The sequence below is a fragment of the Coregonus lavaretus genome, assembly GCF_964263955.1.
Source record: "Coregonus lavaretus genome assembly, contig: HAP1_SCAFFOLD_190, whole genome shotgun sequence".
Taxonomy (NCBI): Eukaryota; Metazoa; Chordata; class Actinopteri; order Salmoniformes; family Salmonidae; genus Coregonus; species Coregonus lavaretus.
In genome coordinates this window covers 260,001-287,032 of record NW_028164603.1, presented here as the reverse complement: position 1 = coordinate 287,032, position 27,032 = coordinate 260,001, and the positions used below count along the sequence as shown (strand labels likewise).

The 27,032-nt window shown below is 43.2% G+C and overlaps 1 protein-coding gene across 1 annotated transcript in view; it reads left to right on the top strand.

Annotated features, from left to right (window-relative positions):
• The window catches only part of LOC311116864 (patched domain-containing protein 1-like), a gene marked incomplete at both ends in the record, with an annotated part of 78,283 nt that overhangs the window by 21,254 nt on the left and 29,997 nt on the right, over positions 1-27,032 (top strand). The window contains 3 exons of the mRNA XM_084191893.1: positions 648-878; positions 5,848-6,080; positions 6,184-6,422. Of these exons, the coding sequence (XP_084048019.1) occupies positions 648-878; positions 5,848-6,080; positions 6,184-6,422 (703 nt within the window). The remainder of the gene's footprint in view (positions 1-647; positions 879-5,847; positions 6,081-6,183; positions 6,423-27,032) is intronic.

Here is a 27,032-nt window from a genome sequence, read left to right as displayed (position 1 = left end):
ACTCCCCATCCAACCTGACAGAGCTTGAGAGGATCTGCAGAGAAGAATGGGAGAAACTCCCCAAATACAGGTGTGCCAAGCTTGTAGTGTCATACCAAAGAAGACTCGAGGCTGTAATCGCTGCCACAGTTGCTTCAACAAAGTACTGAGTAAAAGGTCTGAATACTTATGTAAATGTTATATTTCCGTGTTTTTATTTTTAATAAATATAATAATATGCCATTTAGCAGACACTTTTATACAAAGCGACTTACAGTCATGCATGCATACATTTTTGTGTATGGGTGGTCCCGGGGATCGAACCCACTACCTTGGCATTACAAGCGCCATGCTCTACCAATTTGAGCTACAGAGGACCACACATTTCTAAAAACCTGTTTTTACTTAGTCATTATGGGGTATTGTGTGTAGATTGATGAGGGGGAAAAAACAATTTAATCAATTTTAGAATAAGGCTGTAAAGTAACAAAATGTGGAAAAAGTCAAGGGGTCTGAATACTTTCCGAATGCACTGTGTATTACATACATACAGGTACTTTCATGTTCCAAAATAACAGGCTTGTTTCCTGTGTAAAGGCAATGACATCACTACTGATTGAATGGATTGGTAAAGAAACACAGATATAAGGAAATGTCTCTCTCTTCAGCTCCACCGTGCTGTCGTTCAGCTCCAGGTTCCAGTGTTGGGGTTCAACTACTCTTTCTCCCACCTCTGTCTTCTCGACGACAAGAATACCTGCATCATCGATGACATCATCCGAGCCCTGGAGGACAGCCAATCAGCGCGCTTCGCTAACCGTTCTGCCCTTCCTCTGCGCTACCCAATCACACGTCTGGCTGATGGGCGGATGGCCTACATTGGTCACCAGTTAGGAGGGGTGTGTACTGTGTATTTTCATTGGTCACCAGTTAGGAGGGGTGTGTACTGTGTATTTTCATTGGTCACCAGTTAGGAGGTGTGTGTATTGCGTCTGATTTGAGACTAGAGTTGTAAAATTCTTGCAACTTTCCCAAAGTTTCCAGGTTTTCCTCAAATCCAAGTTGGAAGATTTCCAGAATCAGAAGTGAAATACGAAGTCCTCCAACCAGGATTTCTGGACAACCTGAGGTGTATTACAAAGCAAGACAGAGATACTCAGGGTTTTCTAAAGCTAACCAGCTTCAGTTAACTTCACATCCAAGTACTACAACGTGGGATATTGCTCGTCCTCCTGCCGGTAACTCTAGCAGGCTTGTAACTGCGCGTGCATGTCGCACATGGCTAGTCGAACACCGAACTCTTCATTGAGACAATGCTGAAACATCAATCCATGGGCGAGTCAGTGCACATTTTTATTTGTGCCGAAATCAAAATGAAAGAAAATTATCTTCCAAATTCAGCAGTCTATGGTGTGATATAGGCTTTTAGAAGGGCCTTTATTTTATTACCTATCATTAATGCCTTCTTTGGTGCTTATGCACAAGCACCTTTTATCCCACTCCCATCACTCCATCTATCTGTGGAACCGATTGTTGTGTTGTGGCCATAGACATATAATCCATAGAAGGGTTTTGAAACCTCTAAACCTGACAATTTGACTGTTAAACTCATGGGTACACTAACAATGGCTGCCAGTCCTGACTTGAATGGGAACTGACATCTATGTCTATGGTTGGTTACAGCTGTCAGTTTGCCTTTAACAAATTTGAAAATATAATTGCGAGAAAAACGGACAGTTTGGAAAGCAAATGCTGTCCTTACAAAATGTGTCATGTGATACGTATTTTAATGACTATTTTTTACACAAAAAAAAACATTTACTAATAAAATACTAACATTGAATCAGTCGTCTTCCTCAAATGAAGGGAATGATGACAATCACTGTGAGAGGGAGGGAATCTGATTTCATTGGTCCTCAACTCGTGGCTCAGACACTTCATTCAGGATAAATGGAGTTAACCCAGAGTTAGCCTGCTCCAGAGCAGGTTAGTTCTGAAGGATTTGTTGCCATAGAAATGTACCTGACTAAAAGGTAAAGGGTAAGACACTTTCATGGTACCAGTTAAACTCAGAGTTGACCAAAGTTACCTCGCTAACTCCTCCAACCTGCTTCATAGGACACCCCTTTTCTGGAAAGTTATTAAACACAGCCTTTCTTCTACTAACAACCCTTGACTGCCCCTTACTGCCACCCTCAGGGGACCTTTCCCTTCTTTAAACACAGCCTTTCTTCTACTAACAACCCTTTACTGCCCCTTACTGCCACCCTCAGGGGACCTTTCCCTTCTTTAAACACAGCCTTTCTTCCGCTAACAACCCTTTACTGGCCCTTACTGCCACCCTCAGGGGACCTTTCCCTTCTTTAAACACAGCCTTTCTTCTACTAACAACCCTTTACTGGCCCTTACTGCCACCCTCAGGGGACCTTTCCCTTCTTTAAACACAGCCTTTCTTCCGCTAACAACCCTTTACTGGCCCTTACTGCCACCCTCAGGGGACCTTTCCCTTCTTTAAACACAGCCTTTCTTCTACTAACAACCCTTTACTGTCCCTTACTGCCACCCTCAGGGGACCTTTCCCTTCTTTAAACACAGCCTTTCTTCTACTAACAACCCTTTACTGGCCCTTACTGCCACCCTCAGGGGACCTTTCCCTTCTTTAAACACAGCCTTTCTTCCGCTAACAACCCTTTACTGGCCCTTACTGCCACCCTCAGGGGACCTTTCCCTTCTTTAAACACAGCCTTTCTTCTACTAACAACCCTTTACTGGCCCTTACTGCCACCCTCAGGGGACCTTTCCCTTCTTTAAACACAGCCTTTCTTCCGCTAACAACCCTTTACTGGCCCTTACTGCCACCCTCAGGGGACCTTTCCCTTCTTTAAACACAGCCTTTCTTCTACTAACAACCCTTTACTGGCCCTTACTGCCACCCTCAGGGGACCTTTCCCTTCTTTAGACAAAGCCTTTCTTCTACTAACAACCCTTTACTGGCCCTTACTGCCACCCTCAGGGGACCTTTCCCTTCTTTAAACACAGCCTTTCTTCCGCTAACAACCCTTTACTGGCCCTTACTGCCACCCTCAGGGGACCTTTCCCTTCTTTAAACACAGCCTTTCTTCTACTAACAACCCTTTACTGGCCCTTACTGCCACCCTCAGGGGACCTTTCCCTTCTTTAAACACATCCTTTATTCCGCTAACAACCCATTACTGGCCCTTACTGCCACCCTCAGGGGACCTTTCCCTTCTTTAAACACAGCCTTTCTTCTACTAACAACCCTTTACTGGCCCTTACTGCCACCCTCAGGGGACCTTTCCCTTCTTTAAACACAGCCTTTCTTCTACTAACAACCCTTTACTGGCCCTTACTGCCACCCTCAGGGGACCTTTCCCTTCTTTAAACACAGCCTTTCTTCTACTAACAACCCTTTACTGGCCCTTACTGCCACCCTCAGGGGACCTTTCCCTTCTTTAAACACAGCCTTTCTTCCGCTAACAACCCTTTACTGGCCCTTACTGCCACCCTCAGGGGACCTTTCCCTTCTTTAAACACAGCCTTTCTTCCGCTAACAACCCTTTACTGGCCCTTACTGCCACCCTCAGGGGACCTTTCCCTTCTTTAAACACAGCCTTTCTTCTACTAACAACCCTTTACTGGCCCTTACTGCCACCCTCAGGGGACCTTTCCCTTCTTTAAACACAGCCTTTCTTCCGCTAACAACCCTTTACTGGCCCTTACTGCCACCCTCAGGGGACCTTTCCCTTCTTTAAACACAGCCTTTCTTCTACTAACAACCCTTTACTGTCCCTTACTGCCACCCTCAGGGGACCTTTCCCTTCTTTAAACACAGCCTTTCTTCTACTAACAACCCTTTACTGGCCCTTACTGCCACCCTCAGGGGACCTTTCCCTTCTTTAAACACAGCCTTTCTTCCGCTAACAACCCTTTACTGGCCCTTACTGCCACCCTCAGGGGACCTTTCCCTTCTTTAAACACAGCCTTTCTTCTACTAACAACCCTTTACTGGCCCTTACTGCCACCCTCAGGGGACCTTTCCCTTCTTTAAACACAGCCTTTCTTCCGCTAACAACCCTTTACTGGCCCTTACTGCCACCCTCAGGGGACCTTTCCCTTCTTTAAACACAGCCTTTCTTCTACTAACAACCCTTTACTGGCCCTTACTGCCACCCTCAGGGGACCTTTCCCTTCTTTAGACAAAGCCTTTCTTCTACTAACAACCCTTTACTGGCCCTTACTGCCACCCTCAGGGGACCTTTCCCTTCTTTAAACACAGCCTTTCTTCCGCTAACAACCCTTTACTGGCCCTTACTGCCACCCTCAGGGGACCTTTCGCTTCTTTAAACACAGCCTTTCTTCTACTAACAACCCTTTACTGGACCTTACTGCCACCCTCAGGGGACCTTTCCCTTCTTTAAACACATCCTTTATTCCGCTAACAACCCTTTACTGGCCCTTACTGCCACCCTCAGGGGACCTTTCCCTTCTTTAAACACAGCCTTTCTTCTACTAACAACCCTTTACTGGCCCTTACTGCCACCCTCAGGGGACCTTTCCCTTCTTTAAACACAGCCTTTCTTCTACTAACAACCCTTTACTGGCCCTTACTGCCACCCTCAGGGGACCTTTCCCTTCTTTAAACACAGCCTTTCTTCTACTAACAACCCTTTACTGGCCCTTACTGCCACCCTCAGGGGACCTTTCCCTTCTTTAAACACAGCCTTTCTTCCGCTAACAACCCTTTACTGGCCCTTACTGCCACCCTCAGGGGACCTTTCCCTTCTTTAAACACAGCCTTTCTTCTACTAACAACCCTTTACTGGCCCTTACTGCCACCCTCAGGGGACCTTTCCCTTCTTTAAACACAGCCTTTCTTCCGCTAACAACCCTTTACTGGCCCTTACTGCCACCCTCAGGGGACCTTTCCCTTCTTTAAACACAGCCTTTCTTCTACTAACAACCCTTTACTGGCCCTTACTGCCACCCTCAGGGGACCTTTCCTTTCTTTAAACACAGCCTTTCTTCTACTAACAACCCTTTACTGGCCCTTACTGCCACCCTCAGGGGACCTTTCCCTTCTTTAAACACAGCCTTTCTTCTACTAACAACCCTTTACTGGCCATTACTGCCACCCTCAGGGGACCTTTCCCTTCTTTAAACACAGCCTTTCTTCTACTAACAACCCTTTACTGGCCCTTACTGCCACCCTCAGGGGACCTTTCCCTTCTTTAAACACAGCCTTTCTTCTACTAACAACCCTTTACTGGCCCTTACTGCCACCCTCAGGGGACCTTTCCCTTCTTTAAACACAGCCTTTCTTCTACTAACAACCCTTTACTGGCCCTTACTGCCACCCTCAGGGGACCTTTCCCTTCTTTAAACACAGCCTTTCTTCCGCTAACAACCCTTTACTGGCCCTTACTGCCACCCTCAGGGGACCTTTCCCTTCTTTAAACACAGCCTTTCTTCTACTAACAACCCTTTACTGGCCCTTACTGCCACCCTCAGGGGACCTTTCCCTTCTTTAAACACAGCCTTTCTTCTACTAACAACCCTTTACTGGCCCTTACTGCCACCCTCAGGGGACCTTTCCCTTCTTTAGACAAAGCCTTTCTTCTACTAACAACCCTTTACTGGCCCTTACTGCCACCCTCATGGGACCTTTCCCTTCTTTAAACACAGCCTTTCTTCTACTAACAACCCTTTACTGGCCCTTACTGCCACCCTCAGGGGACCTTTCCCTTCTTTAAACACAGCCTTTCTTCTACTAACAACCCTTTACTGGCCCTTACTGCCACCCTCAGGGGACCTTTCCCTTCTTTAAACACAGCCTTTCTTCTTTTCCAGGTGCAGGCGTGGGGGGCGGGGCCTGCAGTACAGGGTCCAGGGGGTGTGTCTGGTCGAGGCCAGGGAGTCCGGAGCGCAAGAGCTCTGCAGCTGACCTACTACCTGCAGGCTCGCGGCGCCCTGACGGACAGGGTGGCTAGCCAATGGGAGCAGGCATTCTGTGGCGAGCTGGGCCTGTTTGGGGCGGGACATCCTGAACTGAGCTTATACCCCTTCACTTCATCCTCTCTAAGGTGTGTGTGTGTGCGTATGTGAGTGTGTGTGTGCGTATGTGAGTGTGTGTGTGCATGTCTCTCTTCTCTCTACACCTCTGACTCATCCCTCTCTCCCCCCCAGGACAGACTTCCAGGAGTCGTCAGTGCTGGCTCGGCGCCCCCTGCTGGCCAGTGTATGTGTGTGTTTGGTGTTAGCCGTGGGCTGTTGTTCTATGAGGGACTGTGTGAGAGCTAAACCCTGGCTAGGGCTGTTGGCTCTGCTCTCTATCGCCCTCTCTGGTCTCACTGCTGCTGGCATCCTTAACCTGACTGGAACCACTTACAACTCTACCTACCTGGGGGTCCCATTCATACTGTTGGGTGAGTTATAACTACCTACCTACCTGGGGGTCCATTCATACTGCTGGGTGAGTTATAACTGCCTACCTACCTACCTGGGGGTCCCATTCATACTGCTGGGTGAGTTATAACTACCTACCTACCTGGGGGTCCATTCATACTGCTGGGTGAGTTATAACTACCTACCTACCTGGGGGTCCATTCATACTGCTGGGTGAGTTATAACTACCTACCTACCTACCTACCTACCTGGGGGTCCATTCATACTGTTGGGTGAGTTATAACTACCTACCTACCTACCTGGGGGTCCATTCATACTGCTGGGTGAGTTATAACTACCTACCTACCTACCTACCTACCTGGGGGTCCCATTCATACTGCTGGGTGAGTTATAACTACCTACCTACCTGGGGGTCCATTCATACTGCTGGGTGAGTTATAACTACCTACCTACCTACCTACCTACCTGGGGGTCCATTCATACTGCTGGGTGAGTTATAACTACCTACCTACCTACCTACCTACCTGGGGGTCCATTCATACTGTTGGGTGAGTTATAACTACCTACCTACCTACCTGGGGGTCCCATTCATACTGCTGGGGGAGTTATAACTACCTACCTACCTACCTACCTGGGGGTCCATTCATACTGCTGGGTGAGTTATAACTACCTACCTACCTGGGGGTCCATTCATACTGCTGGGTGAGTTATAACTACCTACCTACCTACCTGGGGGTCCCATTCATACTGCTGGGTGAGTTATAACTACCTACCTACCTGGGGGTCCATTCATACTGCTGGGTGAGTTATAACTACCTACCTACCTACCTGGGGGTCCCATTCATACTGCTGGGTGAGTTATAACTACCTACCTACCTACCTACCTGGGGGTCCATTCATACTGCTGGGTGAGTTATAACTACCTACCTACCTACCTACCTGGGGGTCCATTCATACTGCTGGGTGAGTTATAACTACCTACCTACCTACCTGGGGGTCCATTCATACTGTTGGGTGAGTTATAACTACCTACCTACCTGGGGGTCCCATTCATACTGCTGGGTGAGTTATAACTACCTACCTACCTGGGGGTCCATTCATACTGCTGGGTGAGTTATAACTACCTACCTACCTACCTGGGGGTCCATTCATACTGCTGGGTGAGTTATAACTACCTACCTACCTACCTACCTGGGGGTCCATTCATACTGCTGGGTGAGTTATAACTACCTACCTACCTACCTGGGGGTCCATTCATACTGTTGGGTGAGTTATAACTACCTACCTACCTACCTGGGGGTCCATTCATACTGTTGGGTGAGTTATAACTACCTACCTACCTACCTGGGGGTCCATTCATACTGCTGGGTGAGTTATAACTACCTACCTACCTACCTGGGGGTCCCATTCATACTGCTGGGTGAGTTATAACTACCTACCTACCTACCTGGGGGTCCCATTCATACTGTTGGGTGAGTTATAACTACCTACCTACCTACCTACCTGGGGGTCCATTCATACTGCTGGGTGAGTTATAACTACCTACCTACCTACCTACCTACCTGGGGGTCCATTCATACTGCTGGGTGAGTTATAACTACCTACCTACCTGGGGGTCCCATTCATACTGCTGGGTGAGTTATAACTACCTACCTACCTACCTACCTGGGGGTCCCATTCATACTGCTGGGTGAGTTATAACTACCTACCTACCTACCTACCTGGGGGTCCATTCATACTGCTGGGTGAGTTATAACTACCTACCTACCTACCTACCTGGGGGTCCATTCATACTGCTGGGTGAGTTATAACTACCTACCTACCTACCTACCTGGGGGTCCATTCATACTGCTGGGTGAGTTATAACTACCTACCTACCTACCTACCTACCTGGGGGTCCATTCATACTGCTGGGTGAGTTATAACTACCTACCTACCTACCTACCTGGGGGTCCCATTCATACTGCTGGGTGAGTTATAACTACCTACCTACCTGGGGGTCCATTCATACTGCTGGGTGAGTTATAACTACCTACCTACCTACCTGGGGGTCCATTCATACTGCTGGGTGAGTTATAACTACCTACCTACCTGGGGGTACTCTCTCTCTCTCTCTCTCTCTCTCTCTCTCTCTCTCTCTCTCTCTCTCTCTCTCTCTCTCTCTCTCTCTCTCTCTCTCTCTCTCTCTCTCTCTCTCTCTCTGTCTGTCTTTCTCTCTCTCCTCATCTCTCTCTCTCTCTCTCTCTCTCTCTCCACATCTCTCTCTCTCTCTCTCCACATCTCTCTCTCTCCACATCTCTCTCTCTCTCCTCATCTCTGTCTTTCTCTCTCCCCTCATCTCTTTCTCTCTCTCCTCATCTCTCTCTCCTCATCTCTCTCTCCTCATCTCTCTCCTCATCTCTCTCCTCATCTCTCTCTATCTCTCTCCTTACATTCTCTTCCCAGACCCCACTTAAGCTGTCGGCGTATGTCACTGCTCTCTCTCTCTCTCTCTCTCTCTCTCTCTCTCTCTCTCTCTCTCTCTCTCTCTCTCTCTCTCTCTCTCTCTCTCTCTCTCTCTCTCTCTCTCTCTCTCTCTCTCTCTCTCTCTCTCTCTCTCTCTCTCTCTCTCTCTCTCTCTCTCTCTCTCTCTCTCTCTCTCTCTCTCTCTCTCTCTCTGTCTCTCTCTCTCTCTTCTCTCTCTCTCTCTCTCTCTCTCTCTCCGTCTCTCTCTCTCTCTCTCTTTCTCTCTCTCTCCGTCTCTCTCTCCCTTTCTCTCTCTCTCTCTCTCTTTCTCTCTCTCTCGACTCTCTCTCTCTCTCTCTTTCTCTCTCTCTGTATGTCCTCTGTTATTTCAGTCCCAGCAGCAGCTCTCCTCCCACACATGACACTAATTACAGTGAGCATGTGCTTGTATATGTGTGTTTGTGCATGTCTCATATACATGGACTGTAATCCTGATAAATATAGAGAGAGACAGAGAGGATGTTTAGTTTTTGTCTAACCCTGTGAATACATTGTGACGATGGAAGCTTCCAGTACCTTCAACCCCCGAGCACCTCCCTACAAACACTTACTGTACTCCTTTCAATACACAGCTCTTAAAGAGAGGTAGAGAGAGGGTCAGACTACAGTGAATCTAAGTCCCCAGGCAGTCTACTTCCCTACTCCTCTCCCTCTCGTCAACCTCTCCTCTCCCTTGCTCCCCTGTCTCTCTCTCTAGTGTGTGCATGCATGTTCATATGGGTGGGTCCAGTGGGAATCAAATCCACAATATTGTCTTTCCAAGCGGCATGCGCTACCAACTGAGCCACACAAGATAATGTCTGATAGGATGGGACAGAGAAAATATAATGTCTGATAGGATGGGACAGAGAAAAGATCATGTCTGATAGGATGGACAGTCAAGATAATGTCTGATAGGATGGGACAGAGAGAGGATAATGTCTGATAGGATGGTTAAAGACAAGATAATGTCTGATAGGATGGTTAGAGACAGGATAATGTCTGATATGATGGTTAGAGACAGGATCATGTCTGATAGGATGGTTAGAGACAGGATCATGTCTGATAGGATGGTTAGAGACAGGATAATGTCTGATAGGAAGGTTAAAGACAGGATAATGTCTGATAGGATGGTTAGAGACAGGATAATGTCTGATAGGATGGTTAGAGACAGGATCATGTCTGATAGGATGGGACAGAGAAAAGATCATGTCTGATAGGATGGACAGTCAATATAATGTCTGATAGGATGGGACAGAGAAAATATCATGTCTGCGAGGATGGATAGTCAAGATAATGTCTGATAGGATGGGACAGAGAGAGGATAATGTCTGATAGGATGGTTAGAGACAGGATAATGTCTGATAGGATGGTTAGAGACAGGATAATGTCTGATAGGATGGGACAGAGAAAATATCATGTCTGCGAGGATGGACAGTCAAGATAATGTCTGATAGGATGGGACAGAGAGAGGATAATGTCTGATAGGATGGTTAGAGACAGGATAATGTCTGATAGGATGGTTAGAGACAGGATCATGTCTGATAGGATGGACAGAGAGAGGGTAATGTCTGATAGGATGGTTAAATACAAGATAATGTCTGATAGGATGTTTAGAGACAGGATAATGTCTGATAGGATGGTTAGAGACAGGAAAATGTCTGATAGGATGGACAGAGAGAGGATAATGTCTGATAGGATGTTTAGAGACAGGATAATGTCTGATAGGATGGACAGAGACAGGATAATGTCTGATAGGATGGGACAGAGAGAGGATAATGTCTGATAGGATGGTTAGAGACAGGATAATGTCTGATAGGATGGTTAGAGACAGGATCATGTCTGATAGGATGGACAGAGAGAGGGTAATGTCTGATAGGATGGTTAAATACAAGATAATGTCTGATAGGATGTTTAGAGACAGGATAATGTCTGATAGGATGGTTAGAGACAGGAAAATGTCTGATAGGATGGACAGAGAGAGGATAATGTCTGATAGGATGGTTAAAGACAAGATCATGTCTGATAGGATGGTTAGAGACAGGATAATGTCTGATATGATGGTTAGAGACAGGATAATGTCTGATAGGATGGTTAGAGACAGGATAATGTCTGATAGGATGTTTAGAGACAGGATAATGTCTGATAGGATGGTTAGAGACAGGAAAATGTATGATAGGATGGGACAGAGAAAAGATCATGTCTGATAGGATGGTTAAAGACAAGATAATGTCTGAAAGGATGGTTAGAGACAGGATAATGTCTGATGGAATGGTTAGAGACAGGATAATGTCTGATAGGATGGTTAAAGACAAGATAATGTCTGATAGGATGGTTAGAGACAGGATAATGTCTGTTAGGATGGTTAGAGACAGGATAATGTCTGATAGGATGGTTAGAGACATGATAATGTCTGATAGGATTGTTAGAGACAGAATAATGTCTGATAGGATGGTTAGAGACAGGATAATGTATGATAGGATGGGACAGAGAATAGATCATGTCTGATAGGATGGACAGTCAAGATCATGTCTGATAGGATGGGACAGAGAAAAGATCATGTCTGATAGGATGGACAATCAAGATCATGTCTGATAGGATGGGACAGAGAAAATATATGTCTGATAGGATGGACAGTCAAGATAATGTCTGATAGGATGGGACAGAGAGAGGATAATGTCTGATAGGATGGTTAAAGACAAGATAATGTCTGATAGGATGGTTATTGACAGGATAATGTCTGATAGGATGGTTAGAAACAGGATAATGTCTGATAGGATGGTTAGAGACAGGATAATGTCTGATAGGATGGTTAGAGACAGGATAATGTCTGATAGGATGGTTATAGACAGGATAATGTCTGATAGGATGGTTAGAGACAGGATCATATCTGATAGGATGGTTAAAGACAGGATAATGTCTGATAGGATGGTTAGAGACAGGATAATGTCTGATAGGATGGTTAGAGAAAGGATAATGTCTGATATGATGGTTAGAGACAGGATAATGTCTGATAGGATGGTTAAAGACAGGATAATGTCTGATAGGATGGTTAGAGACAGGATAATGTCTGATAGGATGGTTAGAGACAGGATCATGTATGATAGGATGGGACAGAGAAAAGATCATGTCTGATAGGATGGACAGTCAATATAATGTCTGATAGGATGGGACAGAGAAAAGATCATGTCTGATAGGATGGACAGTCAAGATAATGTCTGATAGGATGGTTAGAAACAGGATAATGTCTGATAGGATGGTTAGAGACAGGAAAATGTCTGATAGGATGGACAGAGAGAGGATAATGTCTGATAGGATGGTTAAAGACAAGATAATGTATGATAGGATGGGACAGAGAAAAGATCATGTCTGAGAGGATGGACAGTCAAGATAATGTCTGATAGGATGGGACAGAGAGAGGATAATGTCTGATAGGATGGTTAAAGACAAGATAATGTCTGATAGGATGGTTATTGACAGGATAATGTCTGATAGGATGGTTAGAAACAGGATAATATCTGATAGGATGGTTAGAGACAGGATAATGTCTGATAGGATGGTTAGAGACAGAATAATGTCTGATAGGATGGTTATAGACAGGATAATGTCTGATAGGATGATTAGAGACAGGATAATGTCTGATAGGATGGTTAAAGACAGGATAATGTCTGATAGGATGGTTAGAGACAGGATAATGTCTGATAGGATGGTTATAGACAGGATAATGTCTGATATGATGGTTAGAGACAGGATAATGTCTGATAGGATGGTTAAAGACAGGATAATGTCTGATAGGATGGTTAGAGACAGGATAATGTCTGATAGGATGGTTAGAGACAGGATCATGTCTGATAGGATGGGACAGAGAAAAGATAATGTCTGATAGGATGGACAGTCAAGATAATGTCTGATAGGATGGGACAGAGAAAAGATCATGTCTGATAGGATGGACAGTCAAGATAATGTCTGATAGGATGGTTAGAGACAGGATAATGTCTGATATGATGGTTAGAGACAGGATAATGTCTGATAGGATGGTTAGAGACAGGATAATGTCTGATAGGATGTTTAGAGACAGGATAATGTCTGATAGGATGGTTAGAGACAGGAAAATGTCTGATAGGATGGACAGAGAGAGGATAATGTCTGATAGGATGGTTAAAGACAAGATAATGTCTGATAGGATGGTTAGAGACAGGATAATGTCTGATATGATGGTTAGAGACAGGATAATGTCTGATAGGATGGTTAGAGACAGGATAATGTCTGATAGGATGGTTAGAGACAGGATAATGTCTGATGGAATGGTTAGAGACAGGATAATGTCTGATAGGATGGACAGAGAGAGGATAATGTCTGATAGGATGGTTAAAGACAAGATAATGTCTGATAGGATGGTTAGAGACAGGATAATGTCTGATAGGATGGTTAGAGACAGGATAATGTCTGATAGGATGGTTAGAGACATGATAATGTCTGATAGGATTGTTAGAGACAGAATAATGTCTGATAGGATGGTTAGAGACAGGATAATGTATGATAGGATGGGACAGAGAATAGATCATGTCTGATAGGATGGACAGTCAAGATCATGTCTGATAGGATGGGACAGAGAAAAGATCATGTCTGATAGGATGGACAATCAAGATCATGTCTGATAGGATGGGACAGAGAAAATATATGTCTGATAGGATGGACAGTCAATATAATGTCTGATAGGATGGGACAGAGAAAAGATCATGTCTGAGAGGATGGACAGTCAAGATAATGTCTGATAGGATGGTTAGAAACAGGATAATGTCTGATAGGATGGTTAGAGACAGGAAAATGTCTGATAGGATGGACAGAGAGAGGATAATGTCTGATAGGATGGTTAAAGACAAGATAATGTATGATAGGATGGGACAGAGAAAAGATCATGTCTGAGAGGATGGACAGTCAAGATAATGTCTGATAGGATGGGACAGAGAGAGGATAATGTCTGATAGGATGGTTAAAGACAAGATAATGTCTGATAGGATGGTTATTGACAGGATAATGTCTGATAGGATGGTTAGAAACAGGATAATATCTGATAGGATGGTTAGAGACAGGATAATGTCTGATAGGATGGTTAGAGACAGGATAATGTCTGATAGGATGGTTATAGACAGGATAATGTCTGATAGGATGATTAGAGACAGGATAATGTCTGATAGGATGGTTAAAGACAGGATAATGTCTGATAGGATGGTTAGAGACAGGATAATGTCTGATAGGATGGTTAGAGACAGGATAATGTCTGATATGATGGTTAGAGACAGGATAATGTCTGATAGGATGGTTAAAGACAGGATAATGTCTGATAGGATGGTTAGAGACAGGATAATGTCTGATAGGATGGTTAGAGACAGGATCATGTCTGATAGGATGGGACAGAGAAAATATAATGTCTGATAGGATGGACAGTCAAGATAATGTCTGATAGGATGGGACAGAGAAAAGATCATGTCTGATAGGATGGACAGTCAAGATAATGTCTGATAGGATGGTTAGAGACAGGATAATGTCTGATATGATGGTTAGAGACAGGATAATGTCTGATAGGATGGTTAGAGACAGGATAATGTCTGATAGGATGTTTAGAGACAGGATAATGTCTGATAGGATGGTTAGAGACAGGAAAATGTCTGATAGGATGGACAGAGAGAGGATAATGTCTGATAGGATGGTTAAAGACAAGATAATGTCTGATAGGATGGTTAGAGACAGGATAATGTCTGATATGATGGTTAGAGACAGGATAATGTCTGATAGGATGGTTAGAGACAGGATAATGTCTGATAGGATGGTTAGAGACAGGATAATGTCTGATGGAATGGTTAGAGACAGGATAATGTCTGATAGGATGGACAGAGAGAGGATAATGTCTGATAGGATGGTTAAAGACAAGATAATGTCTGATAGGATGGTTAGAGACAGGATAATGTCTGATAGGATGGTTAGAGACAGGATAATGTCTGATAGGATGGTTAGAGACATGATAATGTCTGATAGGATTGTTAGGGACAGAATAATGTCTGATAGGATGGTTAGAGACAGGATAATGTATGATAGGATGGGACAGAGAATAGATCATGTCTGATAGGATGGACAGTCAAGATCATGTCTGATAGGATGGGACAGAGAAATGATCATGTCTGATAGGATGGACAATCAAGATCATGTCTGATAGGATGGGACAGAGAAAATATATGTCTGATAGGATGGACAGTCAAGATGATGTCTGATAGGATGGGACAGAGAAAAGATCATGTCTGAGAGGATGGACAGTCAAGATAATGTCTGATAGGATGGGACAGAGAGAGGATAATGTCTGATAGGATGGTTAAAGACAAGATAATGTCTGATAGGATGGTTATTGACAGGATAATGTCTGATAGGATGGTTAGAAACAGGATAATGTCTGATAGGATGGTTAGAGACAGGATAATGTCTGTTAGGATGGTTAGAGACAGGATAATGTCTGATAGGATGGTTATAGACAGGATAATGTCTGATAGGATGGTTAGAGACAGGATCATGTCTGATAGGATGGTTAAAGACAGGATAATGTCTGATAGGATGGTTAGAGACAGGATAATGTCTGATAGGATGGTTAGAGAAAGGATAATGTCTGATATGATGGTTAGAGACAGGATAATGTCTGATAGGATGGTTAAAGACAGGATAATGTCTGATAGGATGGTTAGAGACAGGATAATGTCTGATAGGATGGTTAGAGACAGGATCATGTATGATAGGATGGGACAGAGAAAAGATCATGTCTGATAGGATGGACAGTCAATATAAAGTCTGATAGGATGGGACAGAGAAAAGATCATGTCTGATAGGATGGACAGTCAAGATAATGTCTGATAGGATGGTTAGAAACAGGATAATGTCTGATAGGATGGTTAGAGACAGGAAAATGTCTGATAGGATGGACAGAGAGAGGATAATGTCTGATAGGATGGTTAAAGACAAGATAATGTATGATAGGATGGGACAGAGAAAAGATCATGTCTGAGAGGATGGACAGTCAAGATAATGTCTGATAGGATGGGACAGAGAGAGGATAATGTCTGATAGGATGGTTAAAGACAAGATAATGTATGATAGGATGGGACAGAGAATAGATCATGTCTGATAGGATGGACAGTCAAGATCATGTCTGATAGGATGGGACAGAGAAATGATCATGTCTGATAGGATGGACAATCAAGATCATGTCTGATAGGATGGGACAGAGAAAATATATGTCTGATAGGATGGACAGTCAAGATGATGTCTGATAGGATGGGACAGAGAAAAGATCATGTCTGAGAGGATGGACAGTCAAGATAATGTCTGATAGGATGGGACAGAGAGAGGATAATGTCTGATAGGATGGTTAAAGACAAGATAATGTCTGATAGGATGGTTATTGACAGGATAATGTCTGATAGGATGGTTAGAAACAGGATAATGTCTGATAGGATGGTTAGAGACAGGATAATGTCTGTTAGGATGGTTAGAGACAGGATAATGTCTGATAGGATGGTTATAGACAGGATAATGTCTGATAGGATGGTTAGAGACAGGATCATGTCTGATAGGATGGTTAAAGACAGGATAATGTCTGATAGGATGGTTAGAGACAGGATAATGTCTGATAGGATGGTTAGAGAAAGGATAATGTCTGATATGATGGTTAGAGACAGGATAATGTCTGATAGGATGGTTAAAGACAGGATAATGTCTGATAGGATGGTTAGAGACAGGATAATGTCTGATAGGATGGTTAGAGACAGGATCATGTATGATAGGATGGGACAGAGAAAAGATCATGTCTGATAGGATGGACAGTCAATATAAAGTCTGATAGGATGGGACAGAGAAAAGATCATGTCTGATAGGATGGACAGTCAAGATAATGTCTGATAGGATGGTTAGAAACAGGATAATGTCTGATAGGATGGTTAGAGACAGGAAAATGTCTGATAGGATGGACAGAGAGAGGATAATGTCTGATAGGATGGTTAAAGACAAGATAATGTATGATAGGATGGGACAGAGAAAAGATCATGTCTGAGAGGATGGACAGTCAAGATAATGTCTGATAGGATGGGACAGAGAGAGGATAATGTCTGATAGGATGGTTAAAGACAAGATAATGTCTGATAGGATGGTTATTGACAGGATAATGTCTGATAGGATGGTTAAAAACAGGATAATGTCTGATAGGATGGTTAGAGACAGGATAATGTCTGATAGGATGGTTAGAGACAGGATAATGTCTGATAGGATGGTTATAGACAGGATAATGTCTGATAGGATGATTAGAGACAGGATAATGTCTGATAGGATGGTTAAAGACAGGATAATGTCTGATAGGATGGTTAGAGACAGGATAATGTCTGATAGGATGGTTAGAGACAGGATAATGTCTGATATGATGGTTAGAGACAGGATAATGTCTGATAGGATGGTTAAAGACAGGATAATGTCTGATAGGATGGTTAGAGACAGGATAATGTCTGATAGGATGGTTAGAGACAGGATCATGTCTGATAGGATGGGACAGAGAAAAGAACATGTCTGATAGGATGGACAGTCAAGATAATGTCTGATAGGATGGGACAGAGAAAAGATCATGTCTGATAGGATGGACAGTCAAGATAATGTCTGATAGGATGGGACAGAGAAAATATCATGTCTGCGAGGATGGATAGTCAAGATAATGTCTGATAGGATGGGACAGAGAGAAGATAATGTCTGATAGGATGGTTAGAGACAGGATAATGTATGATAGGATGGTTAGAGACAGGATAATGTCTGATAGCATGGTTAGAGACAGGATCATGTCTGATAGGATGGACAGAGAGAGGGTAATGTCTGATAGGATGGTTAAATACAAGCTAATGTCTGATAGGATGGTTAGAGACAGGATAATGTCTGATAGGATGGTTAGAGACAGGATAATGTCTGATAGGATGGTTAGAGACAGGATAATGTCTGATAGGATGGTTAGAGACAAGATAATGTCTAATAGGATGGTTAGAGACAGGATAATGTCTGATAGGATTGTAGAGACAGGATAATGTCTGATAGGATGGTTAGAGACAAGATAATGTCTGATAGGATGGTTAGAGACAGGATAATGTCTGATAGGATGGTTAGAGACAAGATAATGTCTGATAGGATGGTTAGAGACAGGATTATGTCTGATAGGATGGTTAGAGACAGGATAATGTCTGATAGGATGGTTAGAGACAGGATAATGTCTGATAGGATGGTTAGAGACAATATAATGTCTGATATAATGGTTAGAGACAGGATTATGTCTGATAGGATGGACAGAGACAGGATAATGTCTGATAGGATGGACAGAGACAGGATAATGTCTGATAGGATGGTTAGAGACAGGATAATATCTGATAGGATGGTTAGAGACAGGATAATGTCTGATAGGATGGTTAGAGACAGGATAATGTCTGATAGGATGGTTAGAGACAATATAATGTCTGATAGGATGGTTAGAGACAGGATAATGTCTGATAGGATGGTTAGAGACAGGATAATGTCTGAAAGGATGGTTAGATACAAGATAATGTCTGATATGATGGTTAGAGACAAAATAATGTCTGATAGGATGGACAGAGACAGGATAATGTCTGATAGGATGGTTAGAGACAGGATAATGTCTGATAGGATGGTTAGAGACAGGATAATGTCTGATAGGATGGTTAGAGACAAGATCATGTCTAATAGGATGGACAGAGACAGGATAATGTCTGATAGGATGGTTAGAGACAGGATAATGTCTGATAGGATGGTTAGAGAGAAGATAATGTCTGATAGGATGGTTAAAGACAAGATAATGTCTGATAGGATGGTTAGAGACAGGATCATGTCTGATAGGATGGGACAGAGACAGGATAATGTCTGATAGGATGGTTAGAGACAGGATAATGTCTAATTGGATGGTTAGAGACAGGATAATGTCTGATAGGATGGTTAGAGAGAAGATAATGTCTAATTGGATGGACAGAGACAGGATAATGTCTGATAGGATGTTAGAGACAGGATAATGTCTGATAGGATGGTTAGAGAGAAGATAATGTCTGATAGGATGGTTAGACACAAGATAATGTCTGATAGGATGGTTAGAGACAGGATAATGTCTGATAGGATGGTTAGAGACAGGATAAAGTCTGATAGGATGGTTAGAGAGAAGATAATGTCTGATAGGATGGTTAGAGACAAGATAATGTCTGATAGGATGGTTAGAGACAGGATAATGTCTGATAGGATGGTTAGAGACAGGATAATGTTTGATAGGATGGTTAGAGACAGGATAATGTCTGATAGGATGGTTAGAGACAGGATAATGTCTGATAGGATGGGACAGAGACAGGATAATGTCTGATAGGATGGTTAAAGACAGGATAATGTCTGATAGGATGGTTAGAGACAGGATAATGTCTGATAGGATGGTTAGAGACAGGATCATGTATGATAGGATGGGACAGAGAAAATATCATGTCTGATAGGATGGACAGTCAATATAATGTCTGATAGGATGGGACAGAGAAAAGATCATGTCTGATAGGATGGACAGTCAAGATAATGTCTGATAGGATGGTTAGAAACAGGATAATGTCTGATAGGATGGTTAGAGACAGGAAAATGTCTAATAGGATGGACAGAGAGAGGATAATGTCTGATAGGATGGTTAAAGACAAGATAATGTATGATAGGATGGGACAGAGAAAAGATCATGTCTGAGAGGATGGACAGTCAAGATAATGTCTGATAGGATGGGACAGAGAGAGGATAATGTCTGATAGGATGGTTAAAGACAAGATAATGTCTGATAGGATGGTTATTGACAGGATAATGTCTGATAGGATGGTTAGAAACAGGATAATGTCTGATAGGATGGTTAGAGACAGGATAATGTCTGATAGGATGGTTAGAGACAGGATAATGTCTGATAGGATGGTTATAGACATGATAATGTCTGATAGGATGATTAGAGACAGGATAATGTCTGATAGGATGGTTAAAGACAGGATAATGTCTGATAGGATGGTTAGAGACAGGATAATGTCTGATAGGATGGTTAGAGACAGGATAATGTCTGATATGATGGTTAGAGACAGGATAATGTCTGATAGGATGGTTAAAGACAGGATAATGTCTGATAGGATGGTTAGAGACAGGATAATGTCTGATAGGATGGTTAGAGACAGGATCATGTCTGATAGGATGGGACAGAGAAAAGATCATGTCTGATAGGATGGACAGTCGAGATAATGTCTGATAGGATGGGACAGAGAAAAGATCATGTCTGATAGGATGGACAGTCAAGATAATGTCTGATAGGATGGGACAGAGTAAATATCATGTCTGCGAGGATGGATAGTCAAGATAATGTCTGATAGGATGGGACAGAGAGAGGATAATGTCTGATAGGATGGTTAGAGACAGGATAATGTATGATAGGATGGTTAGAGACAGGATAATGTCTGATAGCATGGTTAGAGACAGGATCATGTCTGATAGGATGGACAGAGAGAGGGTAATGTCTGATAGGATGGTTAAATACAAGATAATGTCTGATAGGATGGTTAGAGACAGGATAATGTCTGATAGGATGGTTAGAGACAGGATAATGTCTGATAGGATGGTTAGAGACAGGATAATGTCTGATAGGATTGTAGAGACAGGATAATGTCTGATAGGATGGTTAGAGACAAGATAATGTCTGATAGGATGGTTAGAGACAGGATAATGTCTGATAGGATGGTTAGAGACAAGATAATGTCTGATAGGATGGTTAGAGACAGGATTATGTCTGATAGGATGGTTAGAGACAGGATAATGTCTGATAGGATGGTTAGAGACAGGATAATGTCTGATAGGATGGTTAGAGACAATATAATGTCTGATATAATGGTTAGAGACAGGATCATGTCTGATAGGATGGACAGAGACAGGATAATGTCTGATAGGATGGACAGAGACAGGATAATGTCTGATAGGATGGTTAGAGACAGGATAATATCTGATAGGATGGTTAGAGACAGGATAATGTCTGATAGGATGGTTAGAGACAGGATAATGTCTGATAGGATGGTTAGAGACAATATAATGTCTGATAGGATGGTTAGAGACAGGATAATGTCTGATAGGATGGTTAGAGACAGGATAATGTCTGATAGGATGGTTAGATACATGATAATGTCTGATATGATGGTTAGAGACAAAATAATGTCTGATAGGATGGACAGAGACAGGATAATGTCTGATAGGATGGTTAGAGACAGGATAATGTCTGATAGGATGGTTAGAGACAAGATAATGTCTGATAGGATGGTTAGAGACAGGATAATGTCTGATAGGATGGTTAGAGACAGGATAATGTCTGATAGGATGGTTAGAGACAGGATAATGTCTGATTGGATGGTTAGAGACAGGATAATGTCTGATAGGATGGTTAGAGACAGGATAATGTCTGATAGGATGGTTAGAGACAGGATAAAGTCTGATAGGATGGTTAGAGAGAAGATAATGTCTGATAGGATGGTTAGAGACAAGATAATGTCTGATAGGATGGTTAGAGACAGGATAATGTCTGATAGGATGGTTAGAGACAGGATAATGTTTGATAGGATGGTTAGAGACAGGATAATGTCTGATAGGATGGTTAGAGACAGGATAATGTCTGATAGGATGGTTAGAGACAGGATAATGTCTGATTGGATGGTTAGAGACAGGATAATGTCTGATAGGATGGTTAGAGACAGGATAATGTCTGATAGGATGGTTAGAGACAGGATAAAGTCTGATAGGATGGTTAGAGAGAAGATAATGTCTGATAGGATGGTTAGAGACAAGATAATGTCTGATAGGATGGTTAGAGACAGGATAATGTTTGATAGGATGGTTAGAGACAGGATAATGTCTGATAGGATGGTTAGAGACAGGATGCTGAAATAAAACATGTCACCTAGAGTTATAGTAGTAAAAAGCATAATCATAATCCCACACACACACACACACACACACACACACACACACACACACACAAACACACACACACACACACACACACACACACAAACACACACATACACACACACACAAACACACACACACACAAACACACACACACACACACACACACACACAGAAGAGATTATCTCAGAGCTTCACAGGAGGAGGGGGTCAGTGTCACTGATGAGTCACAGGTGCCATGGCAACCACAGAGGTGAAAGCCATCTGCCCCACTCCACCTCCCCAGTAGCTATGCGTGGGTAAAATCACTGGAGAAGCCAAGCCAGGATAAAAGCTATATATGACCGACGGGCTCGATTCGGGCTTATGTAGGAACATTTGAAATTGTGTTTTTTACATTGGATAAAAGTAGAGACTCAGAGCGTGGTCCTCTGTAGCTCAGCTGGTAGAGCATGGCGCTTGTAACGCCAAGGTAGTGGGTTCCGTCCCCGGGACCACCCATACACCAAAAAAAGAAAAATGTATGCACGCATGACTGTAAGTCGCTTTGGATAAAAGCGTCTGCTAAATGGCTTATTATTATTAGAGCTATATCATACACTACAGTCGAGGAACAATGGGAAAGTAATTCTGCTTTGAAAGTTGATAAACTTGTAAACCCACTTTTGACAAAATGGTCCTTGAATGTTTTGGTACACCTACTGGAGAGCTCTTCTTTGTCTACACCCATGCAGCATCGTTCACACCCTTTTAAGCCCCACCCCGTAACCATGGCATCCGTGACAGAGAGGGAGAAGCGTTCATCCATGTATAGGTGGTTCTCTTTAGCTCAGCTGGTAGAGCACGGCGCTTGTAACACCAGGGTAGTGGGTTCGATCCCCGGGACCACCCATACAAAAAAATGTATGCACGCATGACTGTAAGTCGCTTTGGATAAAAGCGTCTGCTAAATGGCATATTATTATATTATTATTATGAGTAAGATAGTCTAGCTAGCTACATTTTCAGATATTATAAGTTTCTAATTTTGTCAGAAAGTCGTTTGCAAATGGATTTCTGAGATACAAACAATATTACTTCACAGATCATACACGTAACTTTAGCTAGCGAGCCAGCCAGCTAATGTTAGCTAGCTAGCTAACAGTACTCTTTAACTTGCAATGAAAACAACTTTCTGTCAAAATTAGAAATGTGTAATATCTGAAAATGTAGCTAGCTAGACTATCTTACCCGTATACATGGATGGACGCTTCTCCCTCTGTCACGGATGCCATGGTTGCCCTTAGTTTGAAGATGTGATCCGGAGAAAGGTGTTTTATACAATAGCCTTCTGTGTGTTCTCTTTTCGACTCCTTCCGCATATTTGCAATCAAACTGCAGAATTTTCTCCATCTCCTTAGCTATCATATTCTGCTTCCACCAGGCATTCCACTGATTTCTAAACTCGGTCAACTGCTTCCGTGACAACACTGTTGATCACCGTTTCAGAATACTCTACCATGTTTGGTTCTATGAAAATGTTTTTACCTATATCAGAGAGTCAGCATGGCACGATCATCCTCCAGAAAGTGGAGAGCATTAGCAACACTTTTGCAGTTCTTCATGATATCTTTCAAAAAGCTGCGGTAGAAAGGATTACCTACACATACTGAGCAGCTCATGTTATAGACAGAAAGCATGTTACATGCCAGACTAATCCGAACTCATCTCTTGGCATGTCCAGCCCATCCATTATCTCAGCCAATCATGGCTAGCGGGAAGGTTTCTGTCTTTTTCCGTGGCTAAACCAACTAGGCTCGTAGTTTAACAATTTGATTTGTATTTACAGATGGCATACAAGTTTGTTATTAAGGCACATGAAAGTTCATATGTTCCAGATTTCTGCCCCCCAAAAAGCATTTTGATAAAAGATAAATGTTTACGTTCAAATGGCTCTCCTGTGACGTACGACAAACGCCTAGTTTCCTGAAACTAGTCACATATTACAACCTATGTGTTGTGATAATTGCGTTGTTTGCTCAAAAACCTGTTAGCTCATATGCCTTGCGACCGTGATACACTACATTACCAAAAGTATGTGGACACCTGCTCGTCGAACATCTCATTCCAAAATCATGGGCATTAATATGGAGTTGGTCCCCCCTTTGCTGCTATAACAGCCTCCACTCTTCTGGGAAGACTTTCCACTAGATGTTGGAACATTGCTGCGGAAGACTAGCTTCCATTCAGCCACAAGAGCATTAGTGAGGTCGGGCAGAGATGTTGGGCGATTAGGCCTGGCTCGCAGTCGGCGCTCCAATTCATCCCAAACGTGTTCGATGGGGTTGAGTTCAGGGCTCTGTGCAGGCCAGTCAAGTTCTTCCACACCAATCTTGACAAACCAGTTCTGTATGGACCTCACTTTGTGCACGGGTGCATTGTCGTGCTGAAACAGGAAAGGGCCTTGCCCGAATTGTTGCCGCAAAGTTGGAAGCACAGAATCGTCTACAATGTCATTGTATGCTGTAGAGTTAAGATTTCCCTTCACTGGAACTAACAGGCCTAACCTGAACCATGTAAAACAGCCCCAGACCATTATTCCTCCTCCACCAAAATTTACAGTTGGCACTATGCATCCAGGCAGGTAGTGTTCTCCTGGCATCCGCCAAACCCAGATTCATCCGTCGGACTGCCAGATGGTGAAGCGTGATTCACCACTCCAGAGAACGAGTTTCCACTGCTCCAGAGTCCAATGGCGGCGAGCTTTACACCACTCCAGCCGATGCTTGGCATTGCGCATGGTGATCTTCGGCTTGTGTGTGGCTGTTTGGCCATGGCAACCCAATTCAAGAAGCTCCCAACGAACAGTTATTGTGCTGACGTTGCTTCCAGAAGCAGTTTGGAATTCGGTAGTGAGTGTCGCAACCGAGGACAGACGATTTTCTGCACTCGGTGGTCCCATTCTGTGAGCTTGTGTGGCCTACCAGTTCTCGGCTGAGCCGTTGTTGCTCCTAGATGTTTCCACTTCACAATAACAGCACTGACAGTTGACCGGGGCAACTCTAGCAGGGCAAAAATTTGACGAACTGACTTGTTGGAAAGGTGGCATCCTTTGACAGTGCCACGTTGAAAGTCACTGAGCTCTTCAGTAAGGCCCTTCTACTGCCAATCTTTGTCGACGGAGATTGCATGGCTGTGTGCTCGATTTTATACACCTGTCAGCAACGGGTGTGGCTGAAATAGCCAAATCCACTAATTTGAAGGGGTGTCCACATACTTTTGTATATATAGGTCTAAGGCTGAGACAATGAGAAGACACAGTGGCAGAATAAATTCAACCACACGTTTGTTTCATCACTAAACTGGAGGGGAACCTCTGTACGGTGAAGTCCACAAAGCATATTACATGTAACAAATGGTCACATGACCTAAAGCATGGTCAAGCAAGCTAATGTTTCCGACATTTTCAGGCTACTAAACAACTATTGATTTAGAACCACGGAGAGTTACCGCAAGTCTAAAAGAAAACAGGAGCTGCCAACACTATACCAGCACCTTTTCAACTTCAGTATTTCAACATCATCAAATCACTTAGTCTAATAAAGTGACATCTAAAAGATACCAAAAACGATTTAGTCCAATCAACTTAAGCTAAACATGTGGCTGCCCATGGTACTGATTTATGTGTGTGACTCACCCTACTAGTAGAGGAACACCAATGCCATCCTCCTCTCTTTCATATTAACCAAACGGTCTATGACTTTGTCATACAGTACACGCTTTTAGGTTTTGTTATCCTAGACTAGGCTACCTGGCTAAAATGCTTGCTCGCTAGGCTAACATCAACCTACTACATCTATACATTGAACTTCCGGTGGCACAATTTGAATTGATGGTTGGATCAGAATTGCTGTTATAATCATTGGCCAGTACGGAGAATTAAGGAAAACCACAAGTCCATATCCCTATCTCCATCCATTGCTAATTTAGGAAAGGGCCGATTTTAGCTAGCTAGCCACCAGCGAACAACGATACAACGAGATGCAACAATTCACGGTTTTTCTGTCAATGACGTGTTGCTTTTGATGTGATGTGATTGGTGTGAAGCCAAATCCAAACTGGTTTCACTTTTTTTTTAAATTGGTGCGCCAGGACAATTCACAGTTGAGCTCACTCAGTTTAGCTCAACGCTGATTGGCTATTCTTTTATTTTTTTTAAATAAGGTAGGCCAAATGCTCGCTGGCTTCCCCATGGGGCAGCGCACAATTGGCCCAGCATCGTCCAGGGTAGGGGAGGGAATGGCCGGCAGGGATGTACAGTGGGGAAAAAAAGTATTTAGTCAGCCACCAATTGTGCAAGTTCTCCCACTTAAAAAGATGAGAGAGGCCTTTAATTTTCATCATAGGTACACGTCAACTATGACAGACAAAATGAGAAAATAAATTCCAGAAAATCACATTGTAGGATTTGTAATGAATTTATTTGCAAATTATGGTGGAAAATAAGTATTTGGTCAATAACAAAAGTTTCTCAATACTTTGTTATATACCCTTTGTTGGCAATGACACAGGTCAAACGTTTTCTGTAAGTCTGCACAAGGTTTTCACACACTGTTGCTGGTATTTTGGCCCATTCCTCCATGCAGATCTCCTCTAGAGCAGTGATGTTTTGGGGCTGTCGCTGGGCAACACAGACTTTCAACTCCCTCCAAAGATTTTCTATGGGGTTGAGATCTGGAGACTGGCTAGGCCACTCCAGGACCTTGAAATGCTTCTTACGAAGCCACTCCTTCGTTGCCCGGGCGGTGTGTTTGGGATCATTGTCATGCTGAAAGACCCAGCCACGTTTCATCTTCAATGCCCTTGCTGATGGAAGGAGGTTTTCACTCAAAATCTCACGATACATGGCCCCATTCATTCTTTCCTTTACACGGATCAGTCGTCCTGGTCCCTTTGCAGAAAAACAGCCCCAAAGCATGATGTTTCCACCCCATGCTTCACAGTAGGTATGGTGTTCTTTGGATGCAACTCAGCATTCTCATTTTTTACCAAAAAGTTATATTTTGGTTTCATCTGACCATATGACATTCTCCCAATCCTCTTCTGGATCATCCAAATGCACTCTAGCAAACTTCAGACGGGCC